Source organism: Sceloporus occidentalis, unplaced genomic scaffold (assembly GCF_023333645.1).
Source record: "Sceloporus occidentalis isolate IW3139 unplaced genomic scaffold, rSceOcc1.0.p SCAF_6, whole genome shotgun sequence".
Classification (NCBI taxonomy): domain Eukaryota; kingdom Metazoa; phylum Chordata; class Lepidosauria; order Squamata; family Phrynosomatidae; genus Sceloporus; species Sceloporus occidentalis.
Genome location: NW_028316986.1, coordinates 56,358,656 through 56,377,304, shown reverse-complemented (window position 1 = coordinate 56,377,304; position 18,649 = coordinate 56,358,656). Strand labels below are relative to the sequence as shown.

Below are 18,649 nucleotides of genomic sequence, written 5' to 3'. Positions count from 1 at the left end.
GTGCTTTAACTGTCATGGCTCCATTCTATGGAATCTTGGGATTTGTCGTTTTATGAGGCACCAGAACATCTTTGGCAGAGGAGGCAAAATATCTCACAGAACTGCCAATCTCAGGATTCTGTAAGATGGAGCCATGGCAGTTAAAGTGCATTATTTCTGCAGAACAGATGCAGTCTATGATTGTAACTTGAACAGGGATAACTTAACTCTTTTGCAATGTAACTGTGATTGGTGTTTGGTTATTTTTATAGATATAGGGGTGACCCCACTAACTAGTTGTGTTTTGTACCATACCCCTTGAGTTTGTTGCATTCTGGTATGTTTTTTAAAAGAAGCTAACGTAAAAAATTTAGCTATTATAGAATAACAATAACATTAGAAGTTAATTTAAAGCTGTAGTTATCATGGTAGCTAACTGTCCTGGCAGGCTTGGAACTGTAATTAATTGCTTTTTAAAAGTAACTTCCCAATGTCTGACAGTTTTCCAAGACTGGGAAATATGGCAACACAAGGGAGATTATCACACAGGGTAAAGAATGGAACACTCCTGTCCTTATCCCATCCTTATGGTGCGATCGTGCTAAGGTTTACAGACAACATCTGTCAGTATCCCGTCCTAAAGTCATCCTTATCGCACAATCACGATAAGATATTCAAAAGACGCTACACTTATCCCATCCTTCTTCCGTCACTAAAGTGGCATGGACCTGTCACTTTGTATTAATGGAAACTCCCATTAATACAATGACAGGTGCCACTGACAGAAAAATGATAGGTTAAGTGCAGGCGCGATAAGGACAACTTCAGGACGGAGTAAGGACAAGAGTGATCTCTCCTTACCCTGTGTGATTATCTCAAGGGTATTGTCCCATAACACCAGCAAAGACTAATGGCCAAATTCCTCAGAGTTCCATTTCTATGTACTTATAACAATTATAATTTATAAATACATATTTGTATTGCTTACATGTTTTAAAGCCTGATTGTTTTCTTGCTGCCCTTTAAAGAGGAAAGCCACTTTAATGTCCCAGCCGCAAAAAGGTTGCACTTCTTGGGGAATGTGCAGCTCCCTAATGCTTGTTCGACTGCAATTCCCATAACTCTGGCCAGCATAAGCAGATCTGAGGGATTATGGGTATTTCAGTCCAGTAACATCTGGAGGGGCACAAGTTGCCAACTGCTACTGTGGAACTATGGCTGTAAGGATCTTCTGGGAAGTAATGCTTGCTAAATTTTATTTTGTAATCTTGACTAGTTTCAAATGTAAACTAAAAATTCTGTTTTAAAAGCTCTGCATAAAAATGTTAAAGGATTACGACAAGCATCTTTAACCCCAACAGCTATAACATTAAGCTTATTTTTTTAAAGAAATTAAAATTGCAAATAATACATTTGATTTTAATGCATACTTTAGGGCAGGTTCAGGCTGTCCAAGGAAGAGCCCAGAATCAAGGTATGTCCTAATTTAAACTAATGCAGATTTAAGTAGATTTTCAAATACAAATTATGTTAAAATTTATGTACTGATCAATAAAATATTTTTAAAGCACTCAGAGGCACTTCCAGCTATGCAAGTAACAGAAATATCCCTCGACCTAATACAGGTAAAGCCTTTTTAATTTTCTCTTTAATAAGTCAGACTTCTACAAGTAAAACCTACAACCGACCTTAAACATGTTTATGCGGAAGAAAGTTTTCCAGGTTAGCTAATACTTACTTCCATTAAAGACAAAAGATATGAATGAAAAGGAATGGAAATTATCAAGCCCAAATTCAGCAGTTTTAATTCCATTGATTTTGGTAAAAGAACTTAACGCCAACACTTAACTTTCCCCCTGAACTAAATGGAATAAAAAGTTACTTGGCTTTGGTTGGACTGCACCCATTTTAACTTTTAAGCCCTTTTGTAGTTATCTCCTAATCATTTTCTAATGGGATTGACTTATAGTAGTTATAAACCACTCAAGTTAAAGCATTTGGTCTGAGCCAAAATCCATTACCAATTTACATTACCCAGAGGTCTTCTAATAAAGCAAACAGGTCTGACCTAATTAAATGATATGTGGATTACAACCTGTGCCTTCAAAACTTTGGTTGACTTCTCTGAAACATTAACTAGCATTGCAAACAAATACTCAGGCCTTAAGTCCTAAGGTTGATTTTTTCTGATGCATTATGACTTCATGCCTTTGACCTCCATTGTAAAACTGGAGTTTCTCAGCTAAAGATCTGGAACTATTTATTTCCATTAAATACATCAAAATAAAACTAAATATCTTCTAATACTTCCTTTGTAAATATAACCCAAATAGAAGTTGGAAATAGAAATATAGTATAACCCTAATAGAAGCCAGTCCCAGGCCTCTTCCTTTCACATAGTTTCCTTAGTCTTGGGACTGTTTTGGGCCATATTCTTTGTATACAGGGCAAGGCTGAAAGGTCTGAATATCATGTAAGTGTGCTTCCAAGAGTGATACCTTGTATTGGACCTTTCCATTTGCTGGTTCATTAGTCACAAAGGCATAGTCCAGAAAATTGAAATTGTTAAGTTTCATCTTAAAACATTGTTAATAAAACTGGAAGTGGTTTGAAACATAAATGGTTTTTCATGGTGTAAGTATGCCACTGTCAGCTCTGCTCAAGCAATATAAAATCTACTCATACCCACAAAAAGTGACAGTAAACAAAACACAATCATCAAGCTGTCTCTCAAACTGCCTTCAGATCTTTGGAAAGAGCTCATCTTGATCATGAGCCTCAGGAAGTGTTAAGCATGCTCAGTTCCCATCCAGCAGTAAATGCAGTATATCTGAAGAAAACTGCATGGGTACACATTCAGACCTGGCATAAAAAAACCAACGGTGCATCAGGACCTGCTCTTATCCTGGTTGGGAACATACAGACATCCATTATATCTCTGTATAAACTGGATTCTTTTTCACAAACCTCATAGATCTTCAGAGGCAAGAGCCAATTGCCACCTTCCGGAAGCCTGCCAGCAATCCTGTGAATTTGGGTAAGCTCTTTTTCAGCCCATAAGGGGGATGGGAGAGGATGTTTAAAATATTTCATCTTTTTCCTTTCTCCATTTCTATGGATTTGTCAACATTTCTTTCTGTTTCCCCTGTTTCTTTCTGTTTGCATGCCAATCCATAATTTTGGATGTTGTTGTTTGTTAAATTACTTACTGAGTGAATCAGAAATGCATGGAAGAAAATTTAGATGGAGAAATCATCTGGAATCTGGCACTGTTTTGAGGTGCAATGGCCCACTCTTTCATGACTCTAGTACTCAATGATGAGAATCATATGGCCTTTTAGATGTATCTGAACTCCTATGAGCCTTACCAAGCATAGCTAATGGTGAGAAAAGCTGGGAACTGCTGTCCCAAAACATATGGCGAGCCCCTTGATCTTCGCCCCTCCTCTAGTGCAATTCTGAGTGAATAAATAGGTGAACAAAGCCATGTAACGTGTGGAAACTGTGCATGTAATAAACAATTGCCAAACTAACTGAGGAAGAGAATAATCCATTAAAGTGACTTAATATTATGTTTTAGTTCAAAGTAGCCATACAACATCCCGTGTTCCCACTAGAACTGTGTGACAATATGCATAGGCCTCAGAATCAAAATTAGCAGTAGCAAAGAATCAGAAAGTGGTGAGGAAGAACTGCTCCTGCACATGAGTTACACAAGAAGGTGTACTAGGTCTGAGAACACTAGCTTTGTAAAATATCCTGTTTATAATAAGGGGAGAGTAAGGGGCAAAGCAGACCATCCTGAAGAAGTGGCTCTGTGCCACCCCTTTGAGCGCTGGATCAGGGCTGCAGCAACTGATGCTTCTTTTTGGCCCAGAAAAGGGCTGTTCTTGATGTTGCGGCGACACTTTCCGTTGCTCCTTTTGACATGCACCATGTGAACACCACACCAAAGGAGACCCACAACATCACCCACTGTGCAATCAGGATGGCATTGGGGCATGCATCTTCACCCCTCCTTCTTCTGTCTCCAAGCCTGTTCTTAGTATAATATTTTCTGCATACAGGTTAAACAGATGTGGTGAAAGGATGCACCTTTTCCAATTGAGAACCATTCTGTTTCTCCATATTCTGTTCTAACATTAGCCTCTTATTCTGATTCCTGATTGGGACTACCAAATGTAGTGGCACTCCCATTTCTTTGAGAAAATTCTACAGCTTTTCATAGTCTATGCAGTTGAAGGCTTTGTTATCGTCTATAAAGCACATGCTTATTTTCTTCTGGAATTCCCCGTTTCCCTCCATTATCCATTGTATCTTTTCAATGTGGTCCACAGTGCCTCTTCCTTTCCTGAACCTCACTTGGACCTCTGGGATTTCTCTCTCCATATATGATTGGAGTCTATGCTGCAGAATTTTGAGCATAATTTTGCTTGCGTGAGAAATTAATGCTATAGACCTATAGTTGCTGAAGTCTTTTGTGTCTCCTTTTTTGTGGATGGGGATGTGGGTATTGCTCAGGGTAAAGAGACTTTTATAGAAGAGGAAGTACCTTCAGTTTTGCAACATTCAATTTGATAAAAGTTCACAGCCTTTTGATCTTTTCTGTGCAAGTAGTTTGGGATACGCATTTAGCATTTTGTGCCTTTTTCATTGGCCTAATAAAGATATTGCCAAAATACGGACACCTGGAATTCATATCAGCCTATTTCAAACTCACCTACACACCCACCCCTTTCAATTCACTAATGTACTTTCTGTTCACAATTTTCTTCAGGCTCTTTTTCACTGCAGTTATGCAGTTAGACATGGCCCATAATTTTTTGCTAATAAGTTCCCAAAAATGTGAGCAAATAACTGACATCACTCATCAGTTTTCCTATTTCTTTTTTCCTGACCTCATCTCTTGCATTTTTCATATTATTTTTGTGTGTGCCTGAATCATTGGTCCCTTTTCAATGGGACAAAGGCGGGATACAGACGGGCAAAAAGGGGTGTGTTCATGACGTCATGAAGGTAGAGCCTTCAGACGGCCCTTACCTGAATGCCGCCATGAACACGCCGCCCGCACGCCCCAAGCGGGAAGAAGCGGCATTAAAAAGGTGCTGCTTTTCCCCGCTTCTTTTCTGTATGATGCGCAGCTGCGCAGCTCCGTCTGTAAGCTGCTGCACCGGTACGCCAGAATTGTTACGCTGCTAATTTAAGTTGCCCATTTAAAAGCTCTGTGTCTGCTGCATCGCATAATGAGTCGGGGTCCTGGAACATGCGCAGTTTGCAGTCAGGCTTTAATTGCAGCGTCAGCTGCCATGCAGGTGTGGAAGCTGCAGCACAGCTGCAGCGCATTTTAAGACTCCTAACCCTAACCCTAACCCTAACCCTAACCCTAGAGCAACATGTACGCATGCGCTGCTAGAATTCGGGAAAGTTTGGAATTTAAAGTGAACCCCTACACATATTCCTGCACCATTTTCACCTAACAATAAAAAAACACTAAAACTTTAAATATTTACATATGTACAAGGGAGGTGATGGGGGATGGCAGGGGGACAGCGGTGGCAGCGGCGACAGCTGTGGCTGTGCATTGTAGATTCAGCAAGACCGCAGGGACCAAAGGAGAGGAGGCATCCATGATGCTGCTGACATTGGCAACGTGCAAGCGGACAAGGATGCCAACACCAGCTGATCACCAGCTGGCAGGAGACCACTATTGTTCTTGGGCAGGGTGAGGGAAAAAGTTTTAAAGGGGCTTGGGCGCTTTAAATGTGCACATAAGCTTTCTGCCGCCACTGTTGAGCGCCGCAGCTGCGCAGCTGTGCATCCGCCAGCCGGCAAAAGAAAAAAAAAGCCCAGTTTTTGGCCGCCCATGAGGAAGCTGCCTCTCTCTTTGCAGCGTCCTCCGAGGCGGCGGTTTGGAAACTGCGGGTCAGAAACGGCCCCAGGTGAGGCGTCTTCACTGCCCCCCATGTGGAAGCCCCATTACCTGAGCCACGCCCCCGGGGCGGGCGGTCTGGAGGCTCCGTATTCAGCAGAATACACCTCCAAGACGTCTTCCCCTGCCCGTCTGTACCCCGCCAAAGTTTCAGCCTTAAATACAAATTATTCTAGATTAGCACACTAGAATTATGTTAGGACATGTGGTATAGAAATACCCCTATGTGCCAACATGCACATGCACACTCACCATCGCAAATCTGTAGGGCACTGTATCTCTGTGGTATAAATATAAGAGAACTATGATTTCATCTCACGTACCATATATAATTGTATCTACACCCAACACTGGGATCCATAGCTGGTAAAGAAGGCAATTCCACAATGCATCAAATAATTCTTTGGGGGAAAGGTCGAAAGAATATAATAAGAGAAAGAAGGAGAAGAGAATGAGGAAATAAGAAGGAAGTAATAAAATCCACTGGTTCTCAAGCTTTAGTCTTCCAGATGGTTTTGCTTTCAACTCTCAGGAGGCCTGGCCAGCCTGGCCAATGGCCTGGGACTTTGGCAGCTGAAGTCCAAAACATTTGGATGATTTGATTGAGAATAACTGAATCACTAGACACAACCTGACTGGCCAAAAAATAGTGGGAAAATGGTTCTGAAAAACTGTATTGTGTTTGTTTTGGATTGTTTTTATCTTACATGTCCTCTTGAGAGGGTACTATCCATAAAGATAGTCTGAAAATCATTTTAAATTAAATAAACAATCAAGGCATGTAAAAAATGCCTATCAGCTCTTTATTCCATCCCATTTCATATAATCACTCAAGAATTCTTCAGGACTGAGTGACACAAAATAAAACACATTAAAACACATTTCATTTAAAGCAGGATTTCTTGTATATGCTGTAATCACAGTGCTTCCTATAGGGAAGTTGACACAGGTAATTTATTTTACAAAGTGTTTTTTGTATGCTGTGCTGCATGTTCTTTGAACTTCAGATTGTTTTTTGTGGTATGAAGTAATTGCTGTTTTGCCTTATTTGTGGTATAGCTATGGAAACAGACTTGTGGAAGCCTGGATCAAGCCTTTTTGACCCAGGTAAAGATCTGACATATAATTCTTGTAATTACCAACTCTTTGGGAAGAAATTATGACACTATTATTATCTGGAAGGCATACACCTGTACAGGAAGCCCACCTGCATAATTATTACAAGTTACAAATATGTACACTTTAAAAAAATGTTTCCTGAAATTGTGAATCTTGATCATCATCATGTTGTGCCAACTACGAACTAGCAGAAGAGAGATAGAACCCTCTTTCTCTGTGTTTTAGATTATAGTCTCTATCAAGTAATGACAGGAGTGACCATTTGTTCTTATAATTAGGTATCTACTCATGTGCAAGAAAAAGTGAACTTTTAAGCAAAGAAGAGTTAAGAATCTTGAGGCTCAAATAAGAACAGGTTGCCAACAGGTAGCTAAAACATGAGCAGCAGACCTACATGATAATTTTTGGGGCGTTGTTTAGATTTGAAAGTGGAGGTGAGAAGATCCTGCCATGCAAAGCAGCATTTCAAGAAAAAGAATTCTGTCTTAACCAATACAAACTCAAATGAATTATTTGTCATAAGCATCTTGAAGATGCAGTAAAAAGCGTTGTCTGTAATTTGTATCTTAAAAGCAGTGCATCTTAAGGAATCTGATGTGGGGGACTGGTAGTTCTCCCCCCAATATCCCAAGTCCTGGTATCATATTTGTTCCCATTGGCTACCATTGCTTCTTTCTCTCTTGGAAACCTTTTTGGGACCAGTGGCCAGTGCCTCATGGACCACCACTTTTAGCAGCACTGCTCTAGATCAGGGGTAGGAAAAGTTAAGAAGAGAGGCTACAGACAAGTATCTCTTGTCCAGTGAAATATCTTGGGTTCAAAATGATGCGAGGTGACACAACAGGATCTTCCTCTTTCAGTAACAGGTTCATGAATGCAAGTTATGTGATGTTGCAGTTAGAAAGCAACATGACTGTATATGTGATGGACTCACTCTTTGTCTTGTTCCATTTTCAGCAGTTTCTTCTTCCTTCTTCTTTCCCCCTTCCTTCTCCTGTGTGGAACTGTCACACAAGCCTGTGACTGCATGTGCATCCATGCTCATAAGTCAAAGAATTTCAAACGTTTATTTTTCCAGGTTGTATCTTAGCAAAACAAAATAACATATGAATATTCAGATATCTGCATTAAGAAAAAGTAAATAAGCCTTCAGAGCGGGGTCTGAAACACTGTTTGCAGACAAAATGACTCATTGCAATTTCAAAGCATATTCAGCTTGGATAGATGGAACTCGGGGTGAAGGAGGAATGTTTTTCAGGGAATCAAAACATTGCAAAAAGTTAGTCCAGTGATGAAGTTTTATGCATACAGACTTCACTTGAAAGATAATTATTTTTAGTTTGTATAAGACAACTCTTGCCTGAATGGAGATTTAATGAACCTGGACTGCTGTGACAATCTGGTGCTGGAAAAGCTTAATTAGCTTGCAGGAAAGTACCAAGACAGTGAGCTAGTATTCTCATGACCGACAATATAGTCTGAAAGCAGACTTGGGAACCAGTCGGACACCCTGGAAGCAACTGCCATTTCAATTAGCTCTGAGCGATGCACGTTGTGTGGTCTTCTTATTTCTGTTGTTTTGTTTTAGGTTTTGAAATCCCATATGTCAAGTCAGCAAGCATTCACAAGATAGATTACAATACAGCTATGAGATCAGAAGTTGGAAAAATTACTTTTTGAGATAACAAACCTGAGAGCTATGGTTTAAAAAGTAACTTTTCCAAGATTTGGCTAAGCAACAAGTAGTGCAGTTTTAAAAGAGCAGAAAATCTGTTTATAATGACCAGGAGTATTATGTTTAAGTAAAAGAGTATAACTCCCCATGGACTATGTTATTCAGGTTCAAAAATGAAATATTATGCTGACAAGGAAGGGTACAGCGTGGTCATGCAAAACAATGCACAAACAGACTAACATACCAAACTGTATGTATGTCCTTGGGCCTACCTCTCACCACCTTTCTTTCCAATGGATCTTTCTTTTAAAAGAAGCAAGAAGTTACAATATTAGGGTCAATACAGAGTCATAGTGAAGGAGCTTTAAATCTAGAAAACAAAAGGACTTCTGGAGTTGCTTGTCACCCTAGTGACAGAGTTCATATGAATAGATACTTCCTAACCCTCTTCAAATGGCTTCCTCGGAGTTTTAATCTTTTCTCTTTCTTCCTCGGAGGAGCTGACTACAGCACCATTCTCTCTTTCCATCATACTTCATTAGTAAAATGGCTTGTTTTTTAAACTGTAGAAAGTCCCTCCATGGATGTGTTCATCAATTTATGTCCATAATAAATGTGTTATTGATCATTTCAGGGTACAGCTCCAAAGAAGACTTGGTCCCTAAACCTTTGGAACCAGCATCCCAGGGAAACCCAAGTATGTAAATCAGAAATAAATTGACATCTCAAGTTCTGCCATTTCAGTGTACAATGTTCCAGTCACTGAAAAGGATGGGGACACCCCCCCCCACACACACACACACCTTTTGGATGGGGCTCTGTTCTGTGGTCCCTGTGGGAAGGGAAAAGGTTAGCAGGACAGGTCCAGATTACATTGCTACGATAATAACAATATAATCAAGACTGCAATCTGACTTCATGTTTTGGAACTGGGCTGGGGGATTATGTGTAAAATACAATTTTCACCTGATTCCCTTCCAGCATAGGACCTGTTTAAACTATTGCAAAGAAGTGAGATCTCTCACTACAGAAAATATCCCTTATTATGAGCTGGGACTTCATGGGAAACAGTTTTCAATCCACACAGATCTCACCTGCAAGGAGAGAGGGGAAGGAAGATGAAGGAAGACGATTGGACAATTCGAACAATAAACATTCAGATTTCAGAATGCTATATAGATGATTGGATAAGCAGAGATTTCTTTTGTGTGTTTGTTCACTATATTGCAAAAAAAGTATTTTACTGAATGAGGAAACTGAAAAAATACACACGTTTGAAAAGCTACAAACAAAAATATGTCCCCCCTTTTTAAAAAAATGCATAGGCAAATCTGTGTATTTTAAAATATGAGCATACACATTCTTGTATAGTGCGGATTTAAAAAATAGTCAGATAACAAAACAAGTTGAAAAATGTTATGCTAGAGAGATGAGAACCTGTGCTTGAAGGATGCATCAATTTCCACATCAAATCATGTGTTGTGTGTTTGATCATGCTAAGAGGCTTCTTTTTATTTGTCTTGATCAGATTTGCATTTAGAAATACAGCATACCCCAAGTTGTAAGCTACAGCAAGGCCAGCTCCTCCATATAGGTGAACTGGGCAGCCGCCTAAAGCATCAAAATCTAGGGGCGGCTTTGCGGCTTTTATTGTATCATTTTTTGTGTAATTAAACAATATTAAAGTGAAAACTCATTACGTTTTGATTAATTCTCAATACTATGATGAGAGACTGAAACTTACATTTTATGTCATGTTTTGCTTTAACAAACAAAACAGTGGAAATCAAGGAGGGAAAAATAATTATGAGGGGCGTCAGGGGGTGCCCAAATATTTCTCACCTAGGGTGGCCAAATAACTAGAACCGGCCCTGAGCTAAGGTATGACCACAATGGGGGGGAGGGATGTTAATTCATTGTATGGCAGCTCATGACAAGTCCCTTGGTAATTCTACAAGCCAAATCAAAATAAAAGCTTATTTGTGTGTAATATTTTCACGGCAATGTTTTCTTCCCCTCACCACAGAGACTTTTTTTTTCTTTTTGAAGGTTTCCATCCCACATCCCAGTTTCTTGCTGTAGGAAATTTCTAAGCCACCTTCAAAAATCTGTACAAAAGTAGACATTTTATTCCTAAACTATCTCACTGGATTTTTCCCATTGGTTCTCAATAAATAATTGCCCCAGTCCACCAGGTTTTGTGCCTTTGCACTTTTGTGGTGAAAGAGTCCTAGGGGCCTAAAACCTGCTTCAGGGTTGAAAAACTGGAACACACTGATGATGAAATCAATGAAATCCAGTTTTATTGGCACATCTGACTTGGTAGGGACAGTTTGAAAGAGAATGTGAGAACGACACTGGAAAGAAATTGCATTAATTATCATTTAGGTTTACACAGATTGCTTTCCCAGTAAATGACTATTTCCCTCAGAAGCTTACAGAAAAGTAAAACAGTACTTGGAAGAATCTGTTTGTGGTTTGGAATAAATTAAAGGGGAATGTTTGGATGTTTGCCTGGAGTTCTATGAGTCAAAATAGTAAGATTTGTAAGATATGTATTTAAGAGATGATAATGAAGGTTGTACATTGCTTTTATTATGCTACATTACATGTAAGGGCATCGTGCATTCCATTCCATTCCACTCCACTCCAGTAAGGTGTTACACTTTAATAAAGAATGAACTTATAGACCTTCTGCATTTCTTTATCAAGCTTCTCTATAGCTAACACATAGAGGAACATTAACATCTTAACAATTATAACTCATCCACTAACTAATACTATCTCATCTTTTATGGAACCACACATTTCAAAATAGCCTTTCAGGGGATTACTATCCCTGAGCATTTCTATATCTAGCAGCATCCATTACTACATCTAGCAGATTATACTAAATATATCTATTTAGTATAATCTAGTAGTTGAAGCAAAGATTCTCCCATCTCTTACCAGCATGGTCAGTTTTTAACAGCCAAGAATAGCATTATCAGCTTGTGCCGCCTAACAACCACATGTGTATAGGAGGTGGACAGTCATCTGTTGTCCATCACTTCTCTGCCTCTTTTACATCTTTCCTAGCCAAATCAGTTGACAGATCTTTTGATAAGAGACTTTCACAGGCCCTAAACAATTAGTCTCCTCCTTGGAGTGACTAGATGCATTGGCTTCTTGCTGCCTTCCCTCAAATTACATCAGCTATCTGTTTGCATCACTTAGCATTCTCTGATGCAACACCTGTCTAAGGTTCACTATAGATCAATTCCATGTTCTGTTTTCTTGTTATTGATAGTTATGTTGGTGTTATGCCTGGAACTAAGTTCTCAGTGACACACACATTCCACACTACACAGAGCTTCCTGCTTTATATTTTATGCTTTATAAACTCACTATTTACATTTCTGAATCTCAAAGTTCACTATCATGAAACAAATCAGCATGCAGCCTTTATCAATAAGATGACATGACTCACTAGAAAAGATTATACAGTGGGTCTGCCATAGTGGCATATTAGCCATATGCAGATTGTAGCTCCAACAGATTGCCCTAACCTATATCAGTCGATGGTGGTGCGTGCACACAACCATGCTGACACAAGCACATGTACATCACCATCCACTGACTAATATACTCTTCAGCTCTCACTTCCCCCCCTCCTTCCACAAGGGACCCTGGAACTGAACCCCTAAAGATAGGGAGAGAACACTGTAATGTAAAGTGGAAGGCAGTAGAAAATGAGAAAGACCTCACAATCAAGGAAACCACAGCTACAAGAGCAGAGTATGGCAGTTGATGACTGGGGAGGTCTCCCAGAAGTCTCTCATTCATAGGGTCAAGATAAGTCAAAGTCAGTTTGTTGGCAAATAACAGCCACTGCATTCTGCATGTTAACCAAAGTTTAACATGCAGTGAAATGTTTGACTTGAGTATACACTCAAGTTATCTTGCAAACTTGTAGGACTATTCAATAAATAGTAAGATTCCTACCATTTCATTCAGATTCAGAAACAATATGCACCCATCTTCTCTTTCTCTTCTATCCTCCAACAATATATTTCAGATACTTCTGGAGGGGCCCCATCCCTCTACAGCATATTTTAAGGGACTCCATGGTAGGGAGGGAAGATAAACAAAAATCATCTCCTTTCCCTTTTCCATCCATGCAAGTTCTGGAACGAGTGCAATAGGTTCTATGAGTCATTGTTCTTTATGATATATTGCTAGATGGAAAGGGACTTTTAAAAATACTTGTTCTGAAAGTCATCTTTAAGTTAAGTATTGTGTTTTTATACAGGAAAGGCATGTATTCCCACCCTGCCCCGCCCCCCAAACCCCCCAAAAGGACCCAAAGTTCTAATTTTATTTTGTTTTGTTTTGTTATTCCAGATTGCAAAGTGGATTTATGTTTATTGATGGACGGGAGCTGGAGCATTGGCAAGCGTCGTTTTCAGATTCAAAAACAGTTCCTCAAAGATGTAGCTCAAGCCCTGGATGTTGGTATAGCTGGCCCTCTAATGGGCATCATTCAGTATGGGTAATGAAAAATTATCTTCCTCACAGTTGTACTGACTAGGTACTATCCCTGAGTTTGTGTAATGGAGCTACGACACAAGAACTTTCCAGGCACACTTTACAACTTTTCTAACTAAAATGAAATTATGTAAAGAGACATCTGTAAAACCAGTATGAAATCAAGGGAACACAGCATTAGAATGTTGTAGAATTAGTTGCCTGTTCTTAAGACCTGCTCGGCCAGCATATACATGCTGAAGAGGAAATGTGCCAGGTCTGCTGACCCAACAGCTGAGCACATGTTCATACATTAGTGTTGCAATGTTCTTAATGTTATGGTTGTGACATTGCATTCCTAGTTTGGTTTGTTGCATTAACTTTTAGATGTACTTAATTTTTTCTGTATAGCTTTCTGTAATATTAAACTGGTGTACACATTTTATTTTTTATGTATTTTGCATTCTAATTCTATTTGGCAATGAAACTGGAACCCTGAACAGGAGCATTTTATAGATGCATTGTATTCTAATTACTGTTTTTAACATACAAGAGAAAACTGTTCTATTTTCATTTAAATTATATAGCGATGACCCCTCTACTGAATTTAACTTGAAGACTTATGCAAATTCGAAGGACCTGAAAAATGCCATTGAGAAAATACTCCAGAAAGGAGGATTATCCAATGTTGGTATGTAGTTTGCTTGATGCATTCAGAGCTAATCAGTTTAAGAATCAGAAGACAGGGCCCGCAGGCATGCTTGATATTTTAGGATATTTGGGTCAACATCCCAAAAGCCATTTTCATTCATTTCCCCTACTCTGGTTTAAAAAAAATAACACCTCTGAATGATATTTCTAATTTAAACAGATACTTTTTGTCCAGTTTCACAGCATTAAGTACATCTTTAGTGAGTTGTGACTATTAGCTACTAGCCTGAGATCCCAAAAAAGAAACTAAATCCCCTTAGGGCAAAACAGTGTGTGTATGTGCCTTTCAGTTGCCTGTCACCTTATGGCAACCCCATACATTTCATTGGCAAGGAATACTGAGAGGTATCCATCTGAAATTTAGCCTACAGCTTCTGGTATTACTTGATGTTTTCTTTACCCAAGTAACAGCCAGGTCTCAGCCTGCTTAGTTTCAAAGATCAAACAGTACCTGGTGCCTTCAGGGTATGTATGCTGTGTTCAACACAGAATGTTCAACTGAGCCACTCTTTCTTTCTTTCTTTCTTTCTTTCTTTCTTTCTTTCTTTCTTTCCTCTTATAAGTAACCATGCAGAGACCCAGTCCAGACCAAAACCACCATAGGTGGGCAGAAAAGATTTAATTATTTCCCTGTTTCACTGCTTTCCTTGAATTCATTCACCCAAACATTATAGTTAAAAAAGACAAAGAACTTCACTGGCTCCCAACTGCAATAGAAGGGGTGAGTTTAGGACCAATACAGGCAGGGAAAAGTGGAGAGCAGGTGGTCTTAGAGTAAAGGTTTGGACCTTTCTTGTCCACACACACACACACACTGAATCAGTTAAAACATATGCTAGAAAAAGAAAGGCGGCTCAGCTCCATATATAGCATACGTACTGAATGGAGGTTTGGAGTCGATGGCTTATGGGGCGTCTTCCAACTCTAATTTTATATGATTTCACCTGGGGGGGGGGGAATCTATCCCCTCTTCCAGCATGTATCAAGCAGAGTTTAGGCAAACATTCAACCAATCAGTTGATCCAACAAAGCCACACAAGCAATTTCTATGGTGGGTCTTTTTGCTGGATCAGGAAATATATTAGAGGCTCCTTATTCTGAGTTCAGAGCATTAGCCCATCTGGCCCAATATTGTCCATTCTGACTGGCAGCAGCTCTCCAGGGCTTTGGGCAGAATCCTTCCTAGCTTTATCTAGAGATTCTAGGTGGTCTCTTCTCCCTGATTATTTATTTTGTTTATATCCTGCATTTTCCCAGCCCTGGGACTCAAAGCAGCTTACAAATGTTAACACAGGTAAGTTAACATCTTAGAAAAGTTATAATATAGTTGGTTTAGGTTCTGGGGAAAAAAGACTGGGTGTTCAGGTTGGTGTGGTGTCACTGAACATTAATATGTAAGTTGATCTCCACCTGTACTGTCAGGCACATTTGGAGGTAAGGCAACCACATGCATCACATAGGTTCAATTAGGCTATGCTTTCCCATGGGCAATATAGATAGAACTATGCACTTTCTGGCCTTATCTCAGGTTAAGTGCATGTGTATGAAACTCAATCTGGACTATTAACATTTTTTTCAAAAGGAGCATTCTGGTATTGATTTTGTACCTGGCCACCATCCCACAGTTTCTGTCCTCACATGCAATACTGTGCAAACATAAATAGGGAGCAGTTCTTTTAGGGCCTAACATTTTTATCTGTGTTACAGTGACAACTCTTCTTGCCTTTTTCTTTCTGTTTTATCTCACAGGGAAAGCACTGTCCTTTGTTAACAAAAACTTCTTTGAAGATTCCAATGGGAATCGGGGTGGTGCACCCAACGTTGCCATCGTGATGGTGGATGGATGGCCCACTGATAAGGTAGAAGAGGCCTCCAGGCTGGCAAGAGAATCAGGCATTAACATTTTCTTTGTCACCATTGAAGGACCAGATGAAAATGAAAAGCAAAATGTGGTTGAAGCAAACTTTGTGGATAAGGTAAGGGGACTTGTGATATGCTAGAAATGAGACAGGATGTAGGCTTTGGGACTGCAAACTTCTCTGTTCTGGGGGGAAAGGTGAGATTTGTTCTCTTATCTAATTAGTACATAAATGGAACATCTTTTGCCTTGAGTGTAAGCAAAATGGTTACTGCTCTGTTCCAACAATCTCAGCTACTGTTGTCTTGCTTTCAAATTATCTCTTGCTACTACAGACACAGACATCTGATCTTGGAAGCTAAATGGGGTCGGCCTGGTTAGTACTTGGATGGAAGACTACCAAGGAATCCCAGATGCTGTAGGCTATATTTCAGAGGAAAAGACTGGCAAAACAGAGACAATATTCCTTGCCTAAGAAAGCCCTAAGAAATTCATGGTGTCACAATAAATCAACAGGCATCTTGAAGGCACATATACACACACATTATAGACACAGTATGAGTGAGTTTTATAAGCTCAGGTGCTTGTCTATATATCCCAAGTACCAAAACCTTTGCTCTTGCATTAATAAGTGAATAAAGAAATCAAACCAAGACCTTGATGTGAAGGGAAGGTGTCTTAATCCCTTTCCCTTTGCTGTAGCTACAATTAGAAACTTGTCCATCCTCTCTATCCACTGGGAAGAAAGCACACATGGGCATCAGCAAGAGTTTGTCTCATTGTGAACTGCACAGTACAGAGACTCCAGTAGGGACTGCAGATGTAAAGGGTTAATGCACATGTGTTAACCTTAATGCTGTCTAAATCAGGATGAAAACTAATCACACAAGTGCTAAAAATCAAGTAAACTCCCTTGAAAAATGTCACATTTTCTTTGCTCTTTATTTCTTCAAGGAAGCAATACTGTTTTAAGAGTATGAACATTCAAAGAGAGAAATAGCAAAGCCTTAGAAATCAAGTACTTCAGAACCTAAATCAAGATGTGTGATGTTAGATCATGTTTACAGAACACAGTGTGCTGTTGCTTCCAGTTTTCCCTCAACAGACATGAAAGCTCTGAATACAGTTCACAAGCTGTAGAGTATAGACTGGGTACCCATGACAGAATGCCTATTCAACTGAGTGGAGTTAGTCTGGCATTCAGCTCTTCCTGGAAATCTGGCAAATGGGCCCAGGTTCAGGGAGCAAAGTGGACTTTGGGACCTGTCCTTCAGAAAACAACTTTTTCTCCTGGACACTCCTTTTGATAATTTTATGCACTTTCCACTGTATCTCTGCCATGAAACACATTTCCTATGAGCTTCAAAGCTCCTTAGTACCTTCAAGCTGGGCAGCTTCCAGCTTGCATTTGACTGCTGATAGTCTTGATTTTATTTAAGTTTGAATGGGACAGAGCCACAGTGGGCCTGTGTTCATTTGCCAGACTGGAAAAGTAGGACAGGATAAGTCCATGTTTGTACACAGTGACTTATGGCAGCTGCTTCTTAGAAAATGGAAAGAGTGACAAGAAAGACAAGCATATGCATATACAACAAATTCTTATCCTAGTTACATAACAGATCCAGTTCAGATGTCAACACTGCAATGTGGAAGTTACTCTAAGCTGCAGTAAATTCCTGGAGGCTGGTGCACCAGGAGGAATAGGACTAGAACACTTCAAGACACAACCTACCGTATATATTTAAATCAGGGATGGAGGCCAGGTATGTCTCAGGCTGCAGCCCAAATCTCAGTTTGAGAAGATCTTGTAGTTGTATTTTAGCTTATGTGGATCCAAATATACAAGACAGGTCCAAGGCAAAGTGAAGGAGCCCAGATATAATTCATAGATTTGGAAATTGTTCCAGCAAGCAAAGCACAGCTCAATTTGATTCCTATCTACTTACCCAGGAGTAAGCCCCAGTGTAACAGTTTCCTAGGCTGCAATTCAGAGTAAGTGCTTTCCAGACTGTTCAGTTTTCAAGAAACATTATATGCCCTTGCATCATTTTACCTGTTCAGTGCAACAGAAATTATTCTCATGAACAGATACAACGTTGTCACAAGGCAAAAGCAATGACCAATAAACATATCATCAGACATCTTCATAAATTATGTTGCCAATGATTTCTTTTGGTTCGCACCTCTCTTTCAGGCTGTATGCAGAACCAATGGGTATTATTCTCTCAATGTTCCCAGCTGGTTTAGCTTACACAAAGTAGTGCAGCCATTAGTGAAACGAATTTGTGACACGGATCGCCTAGCTTGCAGCAAGACCTGCCTAAATTCAGCAGACATTGGTTTTGTCATTGATGGATCCAGCAGTGTTGGCACAGGCAACTTCCGCACCGTCCTCCAGTTTGTAGCCAACATCAGCAAGGAATTTGAGATTTCTGACACAGATACTCGCATTGGAGCTGTGCAATACACCTATGAACAGAGGCTGGAATTTGGCTTTGAGAAGCACAGCACAAAGCAGGATGTCCTGAATGCTATCAAGAGAATAAACTACTGGAGCGGAGGAACCAGCACTGGCGCAGCCATCAATTATGCCTTTGACCAGCTATTCAGCAAATCCAAACCAAACAAGAGGAAGATTATGATTCTGATTACAGATGGCAGATCTTATGATGATGTTCAAGGGCCAGCTACAGCAGCCCATCAGAACGGTAAGCCACTGTATCCTGTATACACACCAACTTTATTTTAAAAAATGATCACAGCTTGTATAACGCTGGTGCTGTGGGTGTGGAATATTGCACTTACATTATGCAGCCCAGAAGACTACATTCTATAAAGAAAATAAAATGCACGCTTGCATTTCCCACCTATT

At 39.8% G+C, this 18,649-nt stretch overlaps 1 protein-coding gene across 1 annotated transcript in view; it reads left to right on the top strand.

Moving 5' to 3' along the window:
* Positions 1-18,649, top strand: part of VIT (vitrin) — a 39,650-nt gene that overhangs the window by 18,313 nt on the left and 2,688 nt on the right. Inside the window, exons 8-16 of the mRNA XM_089528379.1 lie at positions 1,415-1,453; positions 1,548-1,604; positions 2,954-3,016; positions 6,968-7,015; positions 9,337-9,399; positions 13,086-13,233; positions 13,796-13,899; positions 15,669-15,895; positions 17,972-18,485. Coding sequence (XP_089384505.1) covers positions 1,415-1,453; positions 1,548-1,604; positions 2,954-3,016; positions 6,968-7,015; positions 9,337-9,399; positions 13,086-13,233; positions 13,796-13,899; positions 15,669-15,895; positions 17,972-18,485 — 1,263 coding nt within the window. The remainder of the gene's footprint in view (positions 1-1,414; positions 1,454-1,547; positions 1,605-2,953; positions 3,017-6,967; positions 7,016-9,336; positions 9,400-13,085; positions 13,234-13,795; positions 13,900-15,668; positions 15,896-17,971; positions 18,486-18,649) is intronic.